This window comes from Drosophila serrata, unplaced genomic scaffold (assembly GCF_035046125.1).
Source record: "Drosophila serrata isolate PLE 108 unplaced genomic scaffold, ASM3504612v1 contig_382, whole genome shotgun sequence".
Lineage (NCBI taxonomy): Eukaryota > Metazoa > Arthropoda > Insecta > Diptera > Drosophilidae > Drosophila > Drosophila serrata.
The window spans coordinates 8,831,958-8,853,219 of NW_028257280.1; the positions used below are offsets into that span (position 1 = coordinate 8,831,958).

General features: G+C 43.2%; 4 protein-coding genes across 9 annotated transcripts; all 4 read left to right on the forward strand.

The window, feature by feature from the left end:
• Window positions 1–160: 160 nt before the first annotated feature.
• Window positions 161–2,587, forward strand: LOC110185022 (UDP-glycosyltransferase UGT5-like). Its single transcript, XM_020953677.2, has 2 exons — window positions 161–468; window positions 877–2,587. Exons 1-2 carry the CDS (start codon window positions 225–227, stop codon window positions 2,241–2,243), a joined length of 1,611 nt encoding a protein of 536 aa, XP_020809336.2. The 5' UTR covers window positions 161–224; the 3' UTR covers window positions 2,244–2,587.
• A 341-nt stretch (window positions 2,588–2,928) lies between these two features.
• Window positions 2,929–4,801, forward strand: LOC110185033 (UDP-glycosyltransferase UGT5-like). Of its 3 annotated transcripts, XM_086840991.1 has the most exons (3): window positions 2,929–3,402; window positions 3,464–4,401; window positions 4,478–4,788. In XM_086840991.1, exons 1-3 carry the CDS (start codon window positions 3,081–3,083, stop codon window positions 4,547–4,549), a joined length of 1,332 nt encoding a protein of 443 aa, XP_086697117.1. In that variant the 5' UTR covers window positions 2,929–3,080; the 3' UTR covers window positions 4,550–4,788. The 3 variants fall into 3 exon arrangements, with proteins under 3 accessions (XP_086697117.1, XP_020809348.2, XP_086697118.1); XM_020953689.2 differs by having other exon boundaries at window positions 3,464–4,801; XM_086840992.1 differs by having other exon boundaries at window positions 3,293–3,429; window positions 3,490–4,801.
• Window positions 4,802–5,087: 286 nt separating this feature from the next.
• Window positions 5,088–7,179, forward strand: LOC110185010 (UDP-glucosyltransferase 2-like). The gene is made up of 2 exons (XM_020953666.2): window positions 5,088–5,380; window positions 5,813–7,179. Exons 1-2 carry the CDS (start codon window positions 5,116–5,118, stop codon window positions 7,177–7,179), a joined length of 1,632 nt encoding a protein of 543 aa, XP_020809325.2. The 5' UTR covers window positions 5,088–5,115.
• Window positions 7,180–9,837: 2,658 nt separating this feature from the next.
• LOC110184974 (esterase B1) lies at window positions 9,838–18,975 on the forward strand. Of its 4 annotated transcripts, none has more exons than XM_086840988.1 (8): window positions 9,838–9,924; window positions 12,117–12,290; window positions 15,793–15,897; window positions 16,654–16,790; window positions 16,851–17,749; window positions 17,819–17,988; window positions 18,051–18,331; window positions 18,389–18,975. In XM_086840988.1, the coding sequence occupies exons 2-8, from the start codon at window positions 12,126–12,128 to the stop codon at window positions 18,576–18,578; spliced, it is 1,947 nt and encodes a 648-aa protein (XP_086697114.1). In that variant the 5' UTR covers window positions 9,838–9,924; window positions 12,117–12,125; the 3' UTR covers window positions 18,579–18,975. The 4 variants fall into 4 exon arrangements, with proteins under 4 accessions (XP_086697114.1, XP_086697115.1, XP_020809294.2 ...); XM_086840989.1 differs by having other exon boundaries at window positions 9,851–9,990; XM_020953635.2 differs by lacking the exon at window positions 9,838–9,924 and having other exon boundaries at window positions 12,089–12,290.
• The last annotated feature ends 2,287 nt before the right edge of the window (window positions 18,976–21,262 follow it).

Genomic DNA, 21,262 nt, shown 5'->3' on the forward strand with positions numbered 1-21,262 from the left:
AAATTTCCCCATTTTGGCGGGAAGGTGAGCAGCTGATTCGATAAGAACGTTTTCTTACGCTCTCTGTGGGAGCTTTGAAAATTATCTAAGCTTTCTGATAACACTGCTAGTTTATTGTCATTGCTCATTACATCGAACTGGAACATTTACAGGTGTTCGGGTTCTGATAAGGTTGCTTTCAGATTGTTTCAGAGCTCTGACATGAGCGGACACAAGGCGTGAAAATGCGCCTCGGCTGCCTGGGCCTCATTTTGCACCTGCTCGTACACCTGGCAGTGGCGCCGGCAGCCGACATTCTAGCTGTCTTCCCATACCGCCTTCCCTCCCCCTTCCAGGTGGTGCGACCACTGGTGCGGGCTCTGGTGGAGCGGGGTCACAGGATCACAGTGATCACACCCGTGGGATTGCCGCCGGACATCGAGGGAGTGCGTCATCTACGAGTACCCATGCTGGATAAGCTTATGCAAGGTGAGAAAGTTGAAACGTAGGCGTCATGGAAATTTTAAGAAAGTCGAATTTTATATTCGTTTTAACCTATTGTAATATTTAAGCGTTAAATTCTTAAAAGAATATATTCGCATGTTTTCAAAGTGGTTGACTGATACAATATTTTTCCAAAAAATAATATCAAATCATTGATTAGTTTTTATCAGGGAATATGTTGCTTTACACATATTGGTATCTCAATAGCAATTCATTGATAAGTTATTTTCAGCAAATATGTGGTTATAATATTGATATTTCAAGTGATTAAAACAAAGTTTAAGCTATTTACAAAGAGATGATTCTACAAAGATTTATTTGTGTGTGGAAATCACTGGTATCAGAACCATAACCTTCCTTAAAACATATGTATTAATAACTTTTTCCTTACAGATATTTTAGAATCTGATCAATTTCCGGACTTCTTTCGAAGCAAATGGTCCGAGGGGATTATTACGGCCACAATTCTAGCCAACGTCTCTTATGCCATCCTCAGCGATGGTGGTGTCCAGAGAATGCTGCGCGACAAAAGCGAGCGGTTTGATATGATTCTCATCGAGGCAAGTCACCTGGACGCCCTCTACGGCCTGGCCGAGTTCTACAATGCCACCCTGATGGGCGTATCCTGTGTGACCACCAGCTGGAAGATTGATTTCCTGGCCGGAAATCCCGCTCCGAGTATATATGAAGCAGTCTCGCCCATGGACTATGCCCTCGATCACTCCCTGATCAACATGTGGCACAATTGGGTCTATATTACCGAGGAGAAACTGCTGGACCAACTGGTCTTTCTTCCTGCCCAGCTTCAAGTCATGAAGAAAATCTTTGGCTACTCGGCAGAGATGCTGGATAGTTTAAGATCCAGGTTTTCGATTATTCTCATGAATAGTCACTTCAGCATGGGAAGGGTTCGATCGAATGTGCCCAATCTCATCGAGGTAGGAGGTATGCACCTGAGCGAAACCCCGGAACCCTGTGACGAGAAATTGCAAAGATTCATGGACGAGGCGGAGCACGGAGTCATCTATTTCTCGATGGGCCAAGACATCCTGGTCAGATTTCTGCCGCACAACGTTCAGCAACCATTCCTGCAGGCATTCACTCGATTGAAACAGCGAGTGGTGTGGAAAAGCGAGTTTCCTCCAGTTTCGAATAACTCGGATAACATATTTGTGATAGCCATGGCACCGCAGCGCGAGATCCTGGCTCATCCGAACCTCCGGCTATTTATCAGCCACGGTGGACTGCTGAGTGTGATGGAGGCGATAGACAGCGGAGTGCCAATGCTCGGACTGCCATTATTTTTCGACCAGTTCAACAATTTGCATCGCGTGAAGAAAGCCGGCATGGCCAAGGTATTGGATGCTAATAATCTCACCGCAGATACTCTGACCAGCACTATTCAGGAGCTACTGGAGAACCCGGAATATGCTGCGAGAGCCAAGAATATGTCGGAGTCCTTCAAGGACAGACCCATGAGTCCTCTGGAAACGGCAGTATGGTGGACGGAGTATGCACTACGTAACCGCGATGTCACCCACATGCGCCTCAATGTGGAACAGATTCCTCTGATCCGATACTACAGACTGGACAGTGTGCTGTCCTTGGTTTTTCGCCTAGGATTTGTTGCAGGAACGATAATCGTTCTCGGCTACAGATTGTACCGGAAACACCGTGACAGGCAGAGACGTTTTGAGGAAAGAGAGAGGGTATTCTTGCAGATTAGAATGCCATTGGATTGGTATGAAACGGCATCGTAGAAACAGATGTAACTAAGTCTGTTTTAAATTTAAGTTATTGAATTTATTGCTTCTATATGCAATAACATACATTAGAATGCAAAAGGATGAACCCTCAATAAATCCAATGCAATGAAATATATGTATACTATGTATACATAATAAAATTTATCATAATACACCGGCAGGGTTATAATTGTAGTCAGAAGTCTAAAACGCAGCGAAGGACTCACCCTATAATCCATATATATTATTGATTCACATATAAAGCTAAATCGATCTAGCCGTGTCCGGTTGAAAAATACATTTTTTAATTTTTTCAAAATTTTAAAATCGTTAAAATTGCAAAAATTTGAAAAAAGAAATTCAAATAAATAAATCTTAAGTTGAGTTTGCAGATTTATTAACCTAATAAAAACTAGCACAGAAAATATTTCCAAATTGAAATACATGCAGTTTTATTAGTATGACTATTTAAAACTGTAATTTACCCAACAATTTGCATAAAAAATTTAATAGAACTTCAAATACACTATTTAGGTTCCATTGGTGTTATACAAAAGCCAAGAACCCAATGATTGCTAATAGTCATGTATATTGATATTTGTTTTCAAAATCTAAAAAAAATAAAAACAAAACAATGAATAAAAATGCAAAAATAGCTTCTTTTCTAAACTATTAGTTATATACAGAACTATTAATTTAATAAAACATGAAAAAATAATACAAAAAATCGGCATGATAAGAAAATTTAGTAACAGTAACAACATATCTGCAAACGAGCGAGCTTTGAGAGGATCTAACTATATCAGATAACAGTAAATTTTAGTATTGTTTATAAATCGAAGTGGAACTTTCATGGGCTCTCGAGGCAAGATAAGATTGCACCATTTCGTAGCGGAGAGCCGACGTGAGCGGTCAAAAAGCGTGAAAATGCGCCTCGGTTGTGCTAGGCTGCTGTTCCTGTGTCTGCATTTGGAGCTGGAACTCGTCCAGGCAGCCAGAATCCTTGGAGTATTCCCATTTCGTCACAGCTCTCCATTCCAGATCGTTAGACCCGTGTTGAGAGCATTAGTTGAACGTGGTCACAATGTGACTATGATATCACCCGAGGGAATTCCGGAAGACATCGAGGGAATGCGACACATACGCGTAGAAAAGCTAAACCAGCGCACGCGGGGTAAAAATATGAATTAATTTCTACTAAGTAAGAGTACCTATTAACAAATGTAATTCCGCAGATCTAATGCATTCCGACCTATTGCAGGGCTTCCTAAAAAACAAATGGATTGAAGGCATCCTAGCATCCGAAATGCACTACAATATGTCCGAGGCTATCCTCTCTGATGATGGAGTCCAACAGATGCTGCGGGACAGGAGTGAAAGATTCGACATGGTTATGCTGGAGATGAGTAGCATAGATGCCCTATACGGCCTGGGGGAGTTCTACAATGCCACCCTGGTGGGAGTCTCTTCCCTGCGCCTTAATTGGAACATAGAAGATCTGGCAGGCAACCCGGCTCCCAGCATAAACGAACCGATTTCTCCATTGGGCTACGCCATGGATACTTCGTTTCTCAGCATGATTCACAATTGGATCTACATTAACGAAGAGAAGATGCTGGTTCACTTCCTCGTCCGACCACCTCAGCTGCGTCTCTTCAAGAAGTTCTTCGGCTACTCGGCCGAGACTTTTCGAAACTTGCGGGGAAGATTCTCGTTGATCTTGAGCAACAGCCACTTCAGTTTGGGAAGGGCTCGAGCCAATGTGCCCAATATCATCGAGATTGGAGGAGTGCATCTAAGCGAAGCTCCTGAGCCGTGTGATAAGAAGCTCCAGAGATTCATGGATGAAGCTGAGCACGGTGTCATCTACATTTCAATGGGTCTGGAAATTCTCGTCCGCTTTCTGCCGCAGAATATGCAGCAGTCACTGATGCAGTCTTTTTCACGACTAAAACAGCGGATTGTCTGGAAAAACGAGGTATCCATGTCGCCCAACAAAACGGACAAAATATATATGATGGAAAAGGTGCCTCAGCGCCATGTCCTGGCCCATCCAAATGTCCGGCTTTTTATCAGCCAAGGCGGGATGCTGAGCGTGATGGAGGCAGTGTACAGTGGAGTTCCTATGCTAGGGCTGCCGCTCTTCTTCGATCATTCAAGCAATATTAACCAGGTGCGACAGGCGGGAATGGCCGAGATCCTGGACACAAATAATTTAAACGTAGATACGCTAACTAGCACTATTTTAGAACTTCTTGAGAACCCAAAGTACGCCCAAAAGGCCAAGGAAATGTCCGAGTCCTTCAGGGACAGACCCATGAGTCCTTTAGAGACTGCAGTCTGGTGGACAGAGTACGCCCTGCGGCACCCGAATCCCACCCATATTCGCCTCAACTCTGAGGATATTTCCCTGATGCGGTATTACCGACTGGACAGTCTGTTGACCTATGGCCTCAGGTTCGGATTAGTCATTGCATCTATTATCTTTTTAAGTTATATGTGGTTACAAAATTATAGGAATAATCGAAGACATATTGTAATAAACTTACCAATAAAGTGAGTTTGATTTCTTAGTCCATCTTGTATTTCCAAAGTCGGATAAAATATTAACAATTATACATGTTTATCATCAGGTATCTGTAAAAATAGAAAAATATAAGATTTTAATCTTATCATATGGTTAACAATAAAATGCCAAATAAAAGTTGAGAAATAACATGGTAAAATTTAAGTCAATAAATAATAAGTGCTCTCTCTTTTCAAACCAATAATGATAAGGTAAGTTTATTGATTAATCTCTCAAATCGAAATAGAGCTTTCAAGAGAACATTTTAGATTAGATTGTGTTCATTGGTGGACAGAGCTCCGACATGAGCGGACGAAAATCATGAAAATGCGCCTTGGCTCTAGTTGGCTGGTGTACCTGTGCTTGTACCTCTTCGTGGATCTCCATGGACACCTTTCGCAGGCAGCCAACATCTTGGGTGTTTTTCCCTTCTGGCAGCCCTCGCCCTACCAGGTGGTGCGGCCCTTAATGAAGGCGTTAATCAAACGTAGCCACAACGTGACCCTTATTACACCCGCTGCGGTACTGGATGACATCGAGGGAGTACGACACTTACGCGTGCCCATGCTGGACCAACAATGGCATGGTAAGTAGGCAATTTGTTGCTCTTTTTATCAGTATAAGGGATAATAGAAAATGTGGCGGGAAATCCGGTTCAAGCATCACAAGCCCATTTCTCCATGGGGCCACTTTATGAACCAATTATTTTGTTACTTTAAAACAACATACCGAGAAGGTACAAAGAGAAAATCGCACTGTTTTATGAGCGCGACTATAATCTAAGCAGTTATCAGTTAATGTTATTGCATTGGCTCACAAATTGAAATTGAGCTTTTAGAAATTTTTGTGTAAATCAGCTTAGATTTTGTTCACCAACACATGAAAGGTTAGTCACTTTCCACGTTGGGGAAGCCTCTACAAAAGATAAGATTATCCATAAACTTGATGCTTATTTTTGCACTGATTAAGATGGTATTTTTATAAGCCGTGAACTAACTCTCTCTATCTTTCCCTGCAGATATGATCAACTCCGATCAATTGCTGGAATTGTTTCGGAACAAGTGGACGGAGGGCGTGATGGCCTCCGCACTGTTTTACAATATTTCCCAAGCTATCCTCGGCCACGATGGTGTTCAACGGATGCTGCGAGATAAGAGCGAGCACTTTGATATGATCATAATGGATACAAACCATCTTGAAGCCCTTTACGGTCTGGCCGAGTACTACAATGCCTCCCTGATGGGTTTGTCTTGTGTGCGCCAAAGTTGGCACACAGAAGCACTGGCGGGAAATCCGGCACCGAGCATCAATGACCCCATCTCCCCGATGGGCTATTCCATGGGCCATTCCTTGTTTAGCATGATCTACAACTGGTTGTTAATCACCGAGGAGAAAATGCTGGAGAGTCTCGTTCTCCGATCAGCCCAGCTGCGCGTCTTTAAGAAGTACTTTGGGTACTCAGCGCAGAAGTTTGAGGACTTGAGGGCCAGCTTCTCGGTTATCCTGATCAATAGTCACTTCAGCATGGGAAGGGTGCGGGCCAATGTGCCCAATCTCATCGAGGTGGGAGGATTGCACCTCAGCGAAACGCCGGAACCTTGCGATTCCGAGCTACAGAGATTTATGGACGAGGCGGAGCACGGAGTCATCTACTTTTCGATGGGCTTGGACATTATGGTCAGTTATCTGCCGGAGAGCATGCAGCAGCCACTCCAGCAGGCCTTCTCCCGAGTGAAACCGAGGATTGTATGGAAGAACGAGCTAGCCACGACACCCAATAAAACGGACAAGATATATGCAATAGCGAAGGCTCCTCAGCGCCAGATACTGGCCCATCCAAATGTCCGGCTGTTCATTACTCAAGGAGGACTACTCAGCGTGATGGAGGCAATAGACAGCGGAGTTCCAATGCTCGGTCTACCGTTGTTCTTTGACCAATTTATTAATATGGATCGAGCAAAGCAATGTGGCATAGCCGAGGTCTTGGACTCTAATAACCTCAACACCGATACAGTAACCAACACCATTCAGGAACTCCTCGAGAACCCGAAGTATGGTTTCAGAGCCAAGAAGATGTCCAAGTCCTTCAGGGACAGACCCATGAGTCCCCTGGACACTGCTGTTTGGTGGACAGAGTACGTATTAAGACACCGTGATGCTAAGCACATTCGCCTAAATAAGGAGGACATTTCCGTGGTCCAGTACTACCGATTGGATTATCTGCTTACGTATTTAACCCGCGTTGGCTTTGTTGTGGGAGTGCTTCTATTTCTGAGCTTTAGGCTATTTCGGAAAATCCGAGCAGCACAGAGTCGCCCTTTGGAAAGACAAATAGCCTACATGCAAATTATAAATTTTGAAGAATCGGACTTACATATACGTTAACAGTATTATATATACTCTAAAAATAAATGTTCAAAATGACTCTCTGTTAGTATAAATTATCACAGTAAAAGTATGCTTTCAAAAAACATAGTTTCAACGCGTTTTAATATTTTAATGTAGCATAACCTCAGTCGTCAGTAGTTTGTAACTTGCAGATAGAAAAGTTACTCAATATTTAAAAATGTTAATTTATTACGAATACCTTTCATATTTATAGAGAAAATTCATCATAGCTCAGTCAAAAATGCATTAATTTTCAATTCGGAAAGGTTTTCTGTACTAGTTTTTGATGGCTTAGAAATCTGCACATAACAAATAAAATTTCAAAATTTTTAATTATTATTTGATTTTTGACAATTTCAACGTTGTAATAACCCCTTGTAAAATTTTCAAATTTTTGAAAAAATAAATTCTTGCCAAACATTGCTAGATCAACTAAGCTCACGATTCTGATCAAGAATATATATGATTTATAGGGTCGGAAATGACTCCTTCACAGTGTTTCATGCTTCTGACTGAAATTATAATACCCTGCAGAGGTATAAAAATAGGCTTTGTTTTATAATATTTAAAAAGTTGATTAAAGTAAAAATATTTGGCTATAAGCAATGCATGTGTTTGGCAAACTCAGTTGAGCAAATATTTTTTAGAGCTCACAAGAAGGTGATGGGATTATTTGATTTAGTCAATATCATTATATTTCAGTAGATTCCAGGAGCTTATTTGTTTTAAACAATTGTATATTCCTTCTGAATTAGCTGCTTAACAATGCTTATTTTTTGGGTTGTTGATGTCTTCTTCTGCATTTGCAGACCTTTTTATTATTTGTATTCCCATACAATCTTCACCTGAATTAACGAACCTGGAAAATAGAACCTATTGACGTCAGCACAGTAAAAACCAGAAGTTGTCCTTGATATGCAACTACGTCAGAAAGGCAGAACCTGCTGAATCTGCCTTTCACCAGCTTCACTCCGGGAAGTACTCACAGTGTAAAAATCGTAAGTCTAGTAATCTTTCAAGAAATCAAGTAAAATATTTTCGCAGGTCAGAGAGCGGATCTCGAACGTTTTGCCTTTAAACCAAGTTATTATTTTAATGCCTTAATACAAGTTCGACCTATTTAGTTCAAAAAGGTTGCGGTTTAATTGGGTCGTTGTCTTCTCAAATGGCCGGAGCGTGAACTAATTGCTAGACTTCTCAGTGGACATAATAAAGGCTTTAAGCCTTTTCTGGCTTAACTGTCGAATTCATGGCAATTGGCAAATATACCGACAGTTACAACGACTGGTGACACACTTTCAGAACAACAGACAGACGTTCGCCGGCAGAATGCACAATTTATATGAAAATATGAATTCGTGAACAGCTCTGTGTGTTGTGTTTTTAATTTTTTCCATTTCGAGGTTTATTTGCTCAGTGCGCGGCATTCTTTTGTTTACGATCTGCGCTTGGTTAAATCCGCAGTCGGGGCGAGAACAGAAGGCAACGAGGTCACCAGACTCCGAGAGCGATTAATTAATGGCACTCGTCACTCCACTGCCTAAAGATTCCCCTATCTTAATTGCTCCGCTAATACTGCGACTAAGTGTCTAAGTGTGTGCTATCAACTTGTGCAATGGATTTGTTAATTAGTCGACTGCGTGAAAAGTTCATTTCCATCTGCCGGCGCTTCGTTAATTGTCCGGCTTCAACTACTTGCCTCTGCAGTTGTCACTTCATTGCCAAAACGCCAGCTTATTTTCCATTGCCTTGGCTCATTGTGCCACAAATTATTAGTTGCATCCTTGATCTCAAACGGTAAACGAGACCGGCCCTCTCCATCTCCATCTCCATCTCAATCTACTATATGCGTCTGCAACTCTGAACTGAACTCAGTGTCAACTGCTTTTCCGCGGGGCCATAAACGAGAGCGCCGCTCCGTCCAATTTCACGTTATTATTTATACTTTTCAGACAAACAAGCCCAGTACCAGTTGCGTGCCTCAAATGCCCAAAAATTGTTAACATAGTTTGGCCAAGAATACGCCTGTTTTGGGTAGTCTACCAATTGCCAAAAATTGAAATAGAAATATAGTTTTGCATAATTTATGCACGGGCCGGAATGAGTACGGCCATAACTTAGACCAGAGCTGCAAACAAACTGTTAATCTGCTGCCGAAAGCGAAACTGCGTAGCAGCAGCGGGGATACCCTTTCGATCATTAGTTAACAAATTTTACAAATCATGCACACTTTAGGAAACACCATTTATAACTTTTAATGGTATCTTCACGGCGGGAGTGTGAATTGAGAGGATGTAATAGACTTGAAAACTCATACATAGCAACGGCTAGTTATCTAAAACTAATTAACTGTCTAGAGACCATTATATTTATACATTGTAAAGTCTTCACTGTCTTAATGATAGCTTAACTAAGCCTAATCTCAGAACTTCAGAAACAACTACTAGTTTTCTATTTATCCAAGACTTTTGGTGTCATTATCTTGGATGTACGACTACTCTTTGTGTATAAGAGATGCCTAAGTTATTCTAGCCCCGAATCCATCTTGTGGCATTAACCCCTTTTCGTTGATCAAACAATCGGCGGGTGCTGGCCGTGATTGGCATGCCAGAGCGGCGCAGAGAGCTCGGCTACCCGTGGGTTAAGGCAGAAGCCGGGGCAATTTGACGCTTAAGCGCACCGCTGCGCAGTCGCAGCCTCAGTTCGTCGGCGACAGTCGAACGCGAAGCACGAATCATTCCGGTACGCGAAGAGTCCGAGCTTGTGGCACTTACAGCCAAGTGAAACTGAAAGCCAAGCCAAACCGAGGTCCGAACAAGAAGTAAAATCGAATGGAATCGAATCGAAGTGGCAGGTGGCAGGTGGCAAAATAGACTCGAGCCGCAAACTTGAACTTGCTCAGTGTGCGAAACCAATTAGAAAATGCAAGCAGCAGTGTTTTAGCCAAGAAATGATTGAATGCCAGAACCAAGATTGGTGTTGAATATACTGACCCACATGGAAAACTGTTCACTGCAGTCGGCGGCAACTTGTTGAGTCATTGAACAGGGTTCAGGCCGAAACCAAACCAAAATATGTGTGTCAAATATTTGTCTGTTTGCCTGCTGTAATATTTGCTCAGCCAGCTTTTGTTAATGAAACGCTGCGGCCGTGCATCAACAACAAACAAAACAGTTCCAGGCAGCAGATGCCCCGCGAATGGCGGAATGCCTCTGGCGAATTTCGAATAGTTTTGAATTAGTTCCGTTTTTGGCAACCGTTCCGTGCCGGCTACTTGCATAATGGCCAAGCGCGACTTACGGCTAAATGGGCATTTTGAACGCATCCACACGCCAGAGGCCCGAAGATCCGAAGACCCAATGATTAGTGGGCCAACTCTCGCTTTCTCACACCTCTCTCGGCGCCATGGCTTTGCTCTCCGCCTCAGCTATTTGGCTTAATTTTTTCTGTTTTTTTCTTTCTCAGTCAATATTTACCTTTTTTGTTTTGCTCGCCGCTTACGTAAGGCGTAAGCCCGTCTGGCCGGCTCCAGGCCAAGTCTCCGCCTTCGCCGCCGTCCCGATCTCGGCCTGAATCCCATTCCCAGTCCCAGTCCGAGTTGCATTTGCAGCCAACGGCTCCCGGTCAGCTGCTCTCTTTGAAGCTCTTTTGGCCAGCTCTTCAATTGGCCAGGCCATTACAAAATAGCCACATTCTGCTATCGGAATAGTTGCTTTCAATACACTCGCCACCGCGACGAATGCGGCATTGCGCAAAGCCAAGTCCAATTTGCATATGAAACACATTTCGTGTAATCATAATATCTGCATATCTGTGATTTATGGCCAAGAGAAGAGCCGCCAGCTGATCGGCGATGCGATTCTCCAGCGGTCTCTCTGCTTTTCTCTTCGCGGCAGCTGGTCGAACAACTTTCAAGGAAAGTGCAAGTGTTGCCATGGCATTGTCATTCATACATAACTACAAATTGCTCAGAGAGCGCAGAGAGGCACAGAGAAAAATGTGTGTAAAAATAGTGAAAAATGAAAAGTTGTAAGATATAAATGGTAAAAATGAGCAAAATAGAAAAAGGCCCCTCCAGCAATGTCGTGGTTTTTGAAAAGAAGGAAGTGGCAGTGGGTTACTGGTTTGCTGGGGGTGTGCCTATTGGCGATATGTGTTATGGCCCAGTTAGCCGTCTCTTTTAAGGAAGCGGAAATTTTAGTTAGTTGAATTAACACCACACGAGTCTATCAGAAGTTTTCCATTTCGGGTTATTTAGCAGATTTATGGTCACGAAAAAAGTTCGTTAGCTTCTTTTGAGACCTTCCCGGCCTGGTTTCCGGTCTCGCCATTCAGTCACCGCATTGTCATTGAGTCTGTCTTTTTATGTAAAAAATAAAACAAATTCATATTTATGCGCGCCCATAATGTGAAATAAACAACGAAATGAATTCCTAATTAATCATACGCCCTGTGAGCATGCAAAATATAATATATAAAGTGACCTCCCATAAGGGAAACTAACGCGGCAATAAAAACAAACGCTGGCGAAGCAAAATTGAATAATGTCTGTATTAGTTTAAGACAACCACCGTGAGCACAGTGAGCAAATTTGAAAATAATCGCCAGCAATTTAAATTGAGACCGGGGCTGGAAAAGCTGGGGCAAACTGAGCCAAGTTGGCGGCTGCTTTGAGCCAAGTTAACTTCACTCGGAGTCAAGCGCAAGATCGGTGAGACGTCGTCTCTCGAGCTGTTGACATTCGCGTCTTTGTCTTGGCCATGACCAAGAAGTTGGCTCAGAAGCGTTGCGCACTTCGATTCGATATTCGGTGTTTGCTGTTCGGTATTCGGTGATTGGTGTCCGCGACTACAAATTTAGCTTTGACGTTGGCAAACACATTAGGCCATAACACGGGCCACCGACTAATGCATTATTTTGATTTGTTTACGCAGTCGAAATATATGCACATGACGATGACGACCACCAGATGGCCATCGCTTCTGAGCCTCCTGCTCCTGGGACTGGCCCTGATCTTGTTCAGTGATCCCGGCTCCTCGATTGCCATCGCTCCGTCCACTTTTGGCACGGCCATAGCACGTGCCGGGAAGATATCCAACACGCTAAAGGTGAGTTCAAGAACCCCGGGATGGCTAGAATGTAGTTCCCAATATTATTGAATATCTTAGAATAAATTAAGTGCTGCTTGCGGAGACAAAAGAAGCTTTGTGGAGCGTGCCCGTTTCGAGCATTGTCGGCTGACTCGGCCATTTACCATTTACGCTGGCATTAAATCAAAGCCACAAGTGGCCAAGTGTGACTTTGACATCGTGTCGCAAATTTGTTGCCGCCCCGAAAGTAACCCAACACCTCGCCGTCTCTTCAGGTAGGCACAAATGAACGCTAAGCCACTGTCTCGGCTTGCTGCCGTGTGTTTGGGCCAAGTTAGCCGCCGTTGCTGCCGGTCACTGCATTTACATGTGCCCGTTAATGGACTTTATGGCTCACCAAACGGCAAATACTGGGGAGCTGGCCAACTGGCTGAGTGCCCAATTGCAAGGGGAGTTCTATTGTTTTATGTGCCAAGTGAAGCGCGTGAAATGGGTATCTTGGCACCTCCTTATTAGCCAGCTTGTAGACCAAAACCCCAGTTCGGGGGATGGAAAGGTCACCGGTGAGGAAACCAAACATAGCTTAACCTTCCGAAAACTTCTCTAAAAATATTCGATTCGAATCTCCCAGGCATTAATTAATATTCCAATGCAGTTGATCACATTACGAATATATTAGCCGAGTGCAAAGACCCAAAACGACTTGGCAATACACTTGGCCCACATATTGAATGAGTTTTATGATCCATTGCTACCAATTGCCAATAGTTAACTGATCGTAGATGCAGCACGGACTCATATATAGCATTCATAATCACGTGAACCGAATTATCTTTTTTCGATCCAACACCAACAAATTAAACTATTTACATCGCCCTCAATCAGCACATTATGCCCATCATCATGAGGCCATAACTGAATAAATATGGCAATTAAAAAACTGAAACATTTCCGTTTGCCGGTCGGATAACATTGACTGATAAAAGGCAGACATCGGCACCGAGCCGGGCCAACAACTGGGTCTACAACTACAGAATGCACGACCACGAAAGCGCAATGGCCAAATGTCTGCTCTGTGCTGAGCCATTGCGTGCCTTACATAACCCGGCCATAAAAACAATGATTACAAGCACTGAAAAATAAACAAAACACAGCCAAAAAATGTATTTAAAACTTAAAACAACCGACGGACAGACTGTAACAAGTGCAGCTCTAGCAAGATGGCAAATTTTTAGCTTACCATAGTGATACGACAACTAGATACCCAGGAAATGCAATAAATTTGAACTAAAACTGCATATTAAACCTACTACAAGGAGAATATATGAACTCTCAAATTATTTTTAGGCTGTTAGGCGACTAGATATACCCCTTTGTGATTGGTACAACCCTCGGTACTTCAATGACTGCCATGTTAAAAGCGAAAAATCGAGGAAAATCGAGGAGCAAGTGGAATTTAATTCACAGCGCAGCTAGAGAGCTTGGCTCAAAAGGCTTCAGACGGCTGAAAGCGCAAGTTGCAAGTTGTTAGCGGAAGAGTGAACGCGTTGATCCCGAGTGCCCAGAGTCTTTGCAGTGACAGCTTCCCAGTGTCACTCCTCCTGTCACTGCTCCTCCTCCTCCTCCTTTTGCTCCGCCGACGCGAGTTCAATAAATCAAAGTTTACGGCTCCGCTGTGCAGTGCATTGCGAATTGGTGCGGTTGTCAAACGGTTGCATAAAACAAAAGCAACGTTTTCAGCCAACGAACGATGGCCTGTCCCCGGAATTTTGCGACCGCCGCGATCGCAGCTCTTGTGCTGGCCATCGGTCTAATTGCCTTGGCAATTTGTGTGCAGCGACCGAATGAATCCGGCCAGCGGATCATAGTCACCGCGGAGAGAAAGTCCGAGGTGGAGGAGGGTTTGGAATCCGACTGGGGGTCTCTGAGCGGTGATTTGCAAGATTTACCTGGCGAAGCGCTTTTGTTAATCGCCACAACGACCACATCGACAACGCCATTGCCAGTGGCTGGATCCACAACAATATCACCGGGAAACGGGGAAAAAAGCGAAAACTCTTCCGGGTCACTGGACATGCGCCAAATCCCCCAAATGGTCCGTTCTACCACGGTTCGTACTCCATTTGGTTCTTATGCAATATACCAATTCGTCGGACGATGCATTGTTGCATCGAAGCTTTCTATATCTGCCTTTTATATGCATTTCATTTCGCATTTATTTGTTGGCTTTCGAGCGTGGCGTGAAAGCGCGCCTCATTGCATAATGTTTGCATTGTAAGTGGCAAAATTTTATGCGAGATTCGCAATGCAACTGGCAGTCCTCTCCGTTTGCATATTCGAGCAACGATCCGATTCGAGGATTGAATTTGATATTAAGCTGCCATTCCCCATTGATTGACAGATCTTTAAGCCTTAATTATTTTCCTACGCCTTGAACAATGACCCACTTCTTGAGCCGAAATGCGTGTCTTGTTATCGCCAACAAGCGCATTAAGCAGTTATAATTAAAGCCAACATCGATCGGAACGGGGCTTAATAGAAAACTGTTATAAACCAGCTACACCCACATTAGCATACGGACATAGTCAAAGTCAGAGCCAGCAAGACGAAGCCCGAATACCTTGCAGCAATTGAGCTCGACTTCGATCGCTCTGCGAATATTTACCCAGGGCAGAGTGTTTGTCAGCCGTAATTAGCATAACAACAGTCGTAAAAGGTGAACTTGAATCAGTGCTCCACAGCCGCAACAGCGCATTCGTCGTCGGCGTCTAACTATGTCATGATTCACCGTCAGATACGGAATCACTTACAGATACAGATACATTTCGGCTGGGGACACACGCCCCCGTGGGCGCCTGGGAACCCGTCGCTCTAATGCGACACCGAGATTGGCGTTTCCTCCGGCAGCACGTGACTCTGTCATTGTGGCCAATTCCGCGGACGGACGGACACAGACAGACAGACAGACGGCAGCCGACACCGCCTAATTGCTAGCCAGCAGTCGAGCACTCGCGTTATGCAAATGGCATTTCAATTAAGCGAAGCGTCGCAGTCGGTGAAGGTTGCTCAGCCCGTTAACAGTTAACGCCGCTTTACAAATCGGCCAGCCCCGAAATTGTCATCGGTCATTGGATCAAGCTGGACATGAGCATTTGCACAAGGCGCCGCAGCATGTTTTGCAAATTGTTGTTAAATGCAAGACGAACAAAAAACAAGAATGATTGCAATTGTACCTCTACTTTTAATTGCAGTCAATTATCTTCTTTCGGTTCAGAGAGAGAAAAGATACGGTGTTCTTGTGTTATTTCAAGATTTACAAAAGTTAATCAAGCAATAAACCTAAGAGAAAATATTCTGAGCTATACTCACAAGTTTATTCTATGTATTTAAGCTATAATTCTCTATACATTGTGTTAGACAATGTTCAAAAACACAATTAAGGTTATGGTATACATCTTGTATCTCTTCTTTAGTATTTCCCCCCGAACACACTTAACATTTTCTCATCTTGTAATTGCAGGAGACAACGGCCTGGAAGACCCTGACCTCGCATCCCAACTCGCTTGTCCAGCTGCTGCCATCGAGGGCCATGCGAGTGGTCCAGGAAGTGGTGCGATCTCTGCGGGTGAGTCTCAGTCTCAGGCCACGTCCTTGAACCACGCGCGGCAGCAAATGCCAACGGTTAGAGCCTCTTTTGGCCAAATGGCCAATCAATTTTCAACTTGAACGTGGATAGCCAGCTGGCCAAACATGGATATGGATGCAGGTGCAGCTGCCGCTCGGGGCTGAGGTCACAGCGCTCAATAACAGAGAAAGAGCTGACAATTGTCCGCCCCCCCAAAACCGGGCAATCGAGTCGATCAAAAGCCGAGAACTGGCTTATTTGGTTTTTTGGCCATTTACCATTGGCCATTGGCCGTTGACCGAGTTAGTTGCGAAACTCTTGCATGGCACATGGCACATGGCATACTTCTCTGCGCCGGTTCTTGCCTGCCCAAAGTAGAATTTCGCACTCCGATGCAAATTGGTTGCGGAACTCGAATCTTTTGGTATTCGCAATTGGCAGACAAATTAGTGGGCTTTAGAGTGGGCTCGCTTTTTTACATAGTGGTCATTGGTGCAGCAAATTATGTTTGCTTGACGTAATATTCACTTAGAACCTCTAAAGAACAAGCACCCTAAACTAACCAATAGACCATAAACTACAAGATTTAGAGGCCAAAGATGCTTAAAGAATTAAGTTTTTAATGTACTTAACCATTTTCAATGACAAATGGTCGGTAAGTTGCGACTAAGAATCTGATTTTTAAGGCCTAAGCCGGTTTTAAGTTACTATCTATACTATTAAACTATATAATATTTCTATTTACAAATTCAACAGAAAGAGCGTGAGATCGTGGCCACCACATCCCTGGGCAAGGTGCGGGGTCGCTACCAAAAGTACCGATCGGGAGAGCGTGGAGGTTACTATAGCTTCAAGGGCATGCGCTATGGCGCAGCTCCGACAGGAGCCAGAAGGTAAGTTAATATATCTCAAGTTCCGAGATTCAATACTAAGAATATTATCTGTGTTTCCAGATTCCGAGCTGCTGAACCGGAGAAGCCTTGGTCCGGCATTCGCGATGCATCCCGTGAGGGCCAGAGCTGTCCGCACAAGAACATGATTCTGGACACATTCAAGGGCGACGAGGATTGCCTATTTGTCAACGTTTTCACCACACGAATGCCCAAGGATGATGACTCAGGGGAGCAGCCCAAGTTGCCTGTGATGGTGTGGCTCCATGGGGGAGGCTTCTCCTTTGGCTCAGGCAACTCCTTCCTCTACGGCCCCGACTATCTGGTTACCGAGGATATAGTCCTCGTAACACTGAACTATAGACTGGGTCCCTTGGGCTTCCTTACAGCCGGTCCCGATGCACCCGGCAACCAGGGACTGAAGGACCAAGTACTGGCACTCAAGTGGGTTAGGGATAATATCGCTGCCTTTGGAGGAGATCCCAATCAGGTTACTATTTTCGGAGAGTCAGCGGGAGCCTCTTCCGTGCAGCTGTTGCTCCTATCGCCTCTTTCCAAGGGCTTGTTCCACCGCGCCATTTCCCAGAGCGGCTCAGCTTTGAATCCCTGGTCCATGTCCGCCAGCTCCAGCCAGCGAGCTGCTCGCCTGGCCGCAAATCTGGGCTATGTGGGTGCCAACAACACAGAGGAAATCCTCGACTTTCTGCGCCGGGTGCCGGCCATGAAGCTGGTGGAGGCAGCGCCTACGACAATCACAGCCGAGGATCAGCGCAACAATATTGGCCTGCCATTTGTGCCCGTGGTGGAGGGATACTGGAATCAGGACTCGCAGGAGGAGCAGTTCTACGAGCAGCCCTTCCTCACCCAGCACCCAAGCGATATGTACCACAACCAGAACTTCAACAGCGATGTGGCCTACATGACGGGCTACAACACGCACGAGGCGATGCTGTTCATAAGGCGTGAGTGAGGGCTAAGACTAGCTTTAATGACTGAAGATTACATTTCTTAATCCCCTGTTTCCCTACTAGGACTGCGCAAGAATCCCCAATTGCTGAGCATCATTGAGAACGACTTTGGCCGCTTGGTGCCGCAGGACTTGAATGTGACGCATGTCCATGACAGGGTTACACGCGAAATAAGATCCTTCTATTTGGGCAACAAGCACGTGGGCATTGAGTCCGTGGACGAGATGATAGCGGTGTGCACTAATCTGACGCTCTCTGATTATAAAAATGCTTATTAATGTTTTCTACTTGGCAGCTCCTCACCGATCTCATGTTCCTGCAAGGCATCCGTCGTACGGCCCGGAACCATGCCAAGTACGGCAATGCGCCAGTTTACATGTACAGGTTCTCCTTTGACGGTGCCCTGGGTCTGTACAAGCGGATGCTGGGCATTCCAAGACCCGGAGTCTGTCATGGCGACGAGTTGGGTTACCTGTTCAAGTTTGGCTTCTTCAACCTGAGCTTGGACCCCAAATCGATGGAGGTGCAGGTCAAGAACCGCATGGTGCGCATGTGGACTAACTTTGCTAAATACGGGTGAGTACTTTTGCTAAATCTCTAGATCTTCCCCGACTGAAAGGGATTCTATTGCAGCACTCCCACACCAGACACGGAGGATCCCTACCTGACCACCAAGTGGGCTCCCATTGACCCCACCAATGTGATGAACAGTCTCAACTACATGGACATCTCGGCCAATCTGGCCATGAAGACGAATCCCGAGCCGGAGCGTCAGAGGTTCTGGGACGAAATGTATCAGCACTACAATGGTGCTGCCATGTAAACACACCATAATCTACACACCAAACACACTCCCTCACACACACACACCTACATCACACAGTCACGCCACACAAGCACACATTTCGTATTGCCATTTTGTGAAAGATCGCGCGAAACCCAGAATATTTAAATGCAAATTTCATTGTACAATTTTCGTAGTTTGTAGGAATTGTTAGCTATACGATTAGCTATATTTTTAGCACTTAGTTTGTAAGAGTTCCAGCATTTATACCCCTTTCCCCCTCCCACTACACACACAACATACACATACCCTGTATACACTCATACCCAAAGTCAGGACTTCTTTCTTTCTTTCCTTAAAGTGTAAATAGTCACAGTCTATCGCCATTTGCTGGCACACGATGTTTTTGTAAATTAAAAGATATATTTTATTATTATATTGCGGTGTTTTTATATATTCTCTTATCTGTGCATTACTGGTAAATGAGCATCACGAGCTAGTGGCAAACGATTTTGTCTAAACTTTGACAATTTCAGTACATATAATGGTGCATCTTTTCGGCTGAACTTCAAAGAATATCGGCTTAAACGCCAATGCATTGCAAACTTTTGGATAGAGGAACAGTTTGAAATGCAGTGAACATTCTTGCTTTTTAAAGACGTTAGGGAATATACTGCCTATAATTATAAACCCACTAAGACTTTAACAAATGAGCACGATTTAAGTGGCTTAGCTATAGCATATAGAAAATAAAAGTTGATTATATTATACACAGTATTTTATGTGCTATTAGAATACATTTTTAGATTTTTTAAACAATATTAATAATAACAAGAAAGGAAGTTAACTTCGGCACGCCGAAGTTTATATACCCTTGCAGATAGAACTTATGATTAAAAACAATGAAGGAACACCTGTTTTCATTTCATTCACCTAAACATATTTATATTTGCAGTTCACAGATTTGCATTTTTTCTCTACATCAAACAATCGTTTGTAAGGCACAGTCGTCCGATTTTCATGAAATTTTACACAAAATTTTAGACTAATATAAAATGGCTATACCTCAAACTTGATGAAAATCTGTTGAAAACTGAAAATGTTATAATTTTTTTTTGTAAAAATTTTCGGGTCATTCCAATGGCAGCTATATGATATAGTCGTCCGTTCCGACATATATACGAGTGAGAGCATATAGAAGGCTAACTAGAAAGTTTCATTCAGATAGCTTCAAAACTGAGAGACTAGTTTGGGTAGAAACGGACAGATGGACAGATGGACAGACGGACAGGCGGATAGACGGGCATGGCTAGATCGACTCGGCTGTTGATCCTGATCAAGAATATATATACTTTATATAGTCGGAGGTGCCTCCTTCACTGCGTTGCAAACTTCTGACTGAAATTATAATACCCTGCAAGGGTTTAAAAATAAAAGGAAACAAACAAGAAAAAAAAATCCTAAATAGGCTTATATTAGCAAGCTTAAAATCCTTATCTTTTGAGCGGGTTTTTGTGTGAAGAATTACTTTTGCACAAATTATATACAAGCATTGCTTGAAATATGTTAACTTTCTGTTATTTAAAAGCATACCAATTCTTAAAAATTTGCTTTACAAATATAGATCAACTTATTTTAATATATATTTTATATTGAGCAGCTTCGATTATCACCATTGTTGTGTTCTTTGTTTAGTAAGTTGTGCTGAATAAACTATTTTCGGGAGTTAAGTATACTTTACTATAAATAAATAAATGACACCATATCCCCGCTCGTCATGATCATCACGACTCTTAAAGAGAGCTTGAAAGACTTTTCGAGATCAATAATAAGCTAGTCAACACGGCCAAGGGTATGGTAATTAAACAATAATTTAATATAAACCATATTTTCATGTATCTTGACTTTTTTGGGCCTTGTTTTGATTTCAATTATGAAGAGATATTTTATTAACGTCTTACTTTAATTAAGAAAACTATAATTTTTATGATTGCCACATCCACTTGATCAAAGTCTGTTAACAACCAAGCACTAGATTAGTAATTTATATAAAAAACACAAAAAAAGAAGAAGAACACTAAACTTCCTCTAGCTAGGGCCTTGCTTAAGTATAAGACTTGAGAATCGCAGAGGAGAGCGCTCTATGTACCAAATAGTTAAACAAAGCCTATCTTTCAGTTGAAAGCTTAAAACTTAGTGATGGAGTCATTTCCGATCCTATTATTCATATATATTCTTGATCAGCATCAACAGCCGACTCGATCTAGCCATGGTTGCCACATCCACTTGATCAAAGTCTATCAACCACCAAGCACTAAATTAGTAATTTATATTAAAGAAGAAGAAGAAAACTAAACTTCCTCTAGGTAGAGCCTTGCTTAAATGTAAGACTTGAGAATCGCAGAGGAGAGCGCTCTATGTACCAAATAATCAAGCAAAGCCTATCTTTCAGTCGAAAGCTTGAAGCTTAGTGAAGGAGTCATTTCCGATCCTATTATTCATATATATTCTTGATCAGCATCAACAGCCGAATCGATCTAGCCAGGTCCGGCATAAATTTAATTTCTTCAAATTTTTTGACAATTTTAAATTTTTATAAGAGGTATCGTTAAAATGGTGAAAAAATGACGAAAATTTGAATTTTTTAAATTTTTAAATTGAGTATGCAGATTTGTTACCCTAATAAAAACTGAAATTAATGCATTTTTGGCTTAGCTATGATA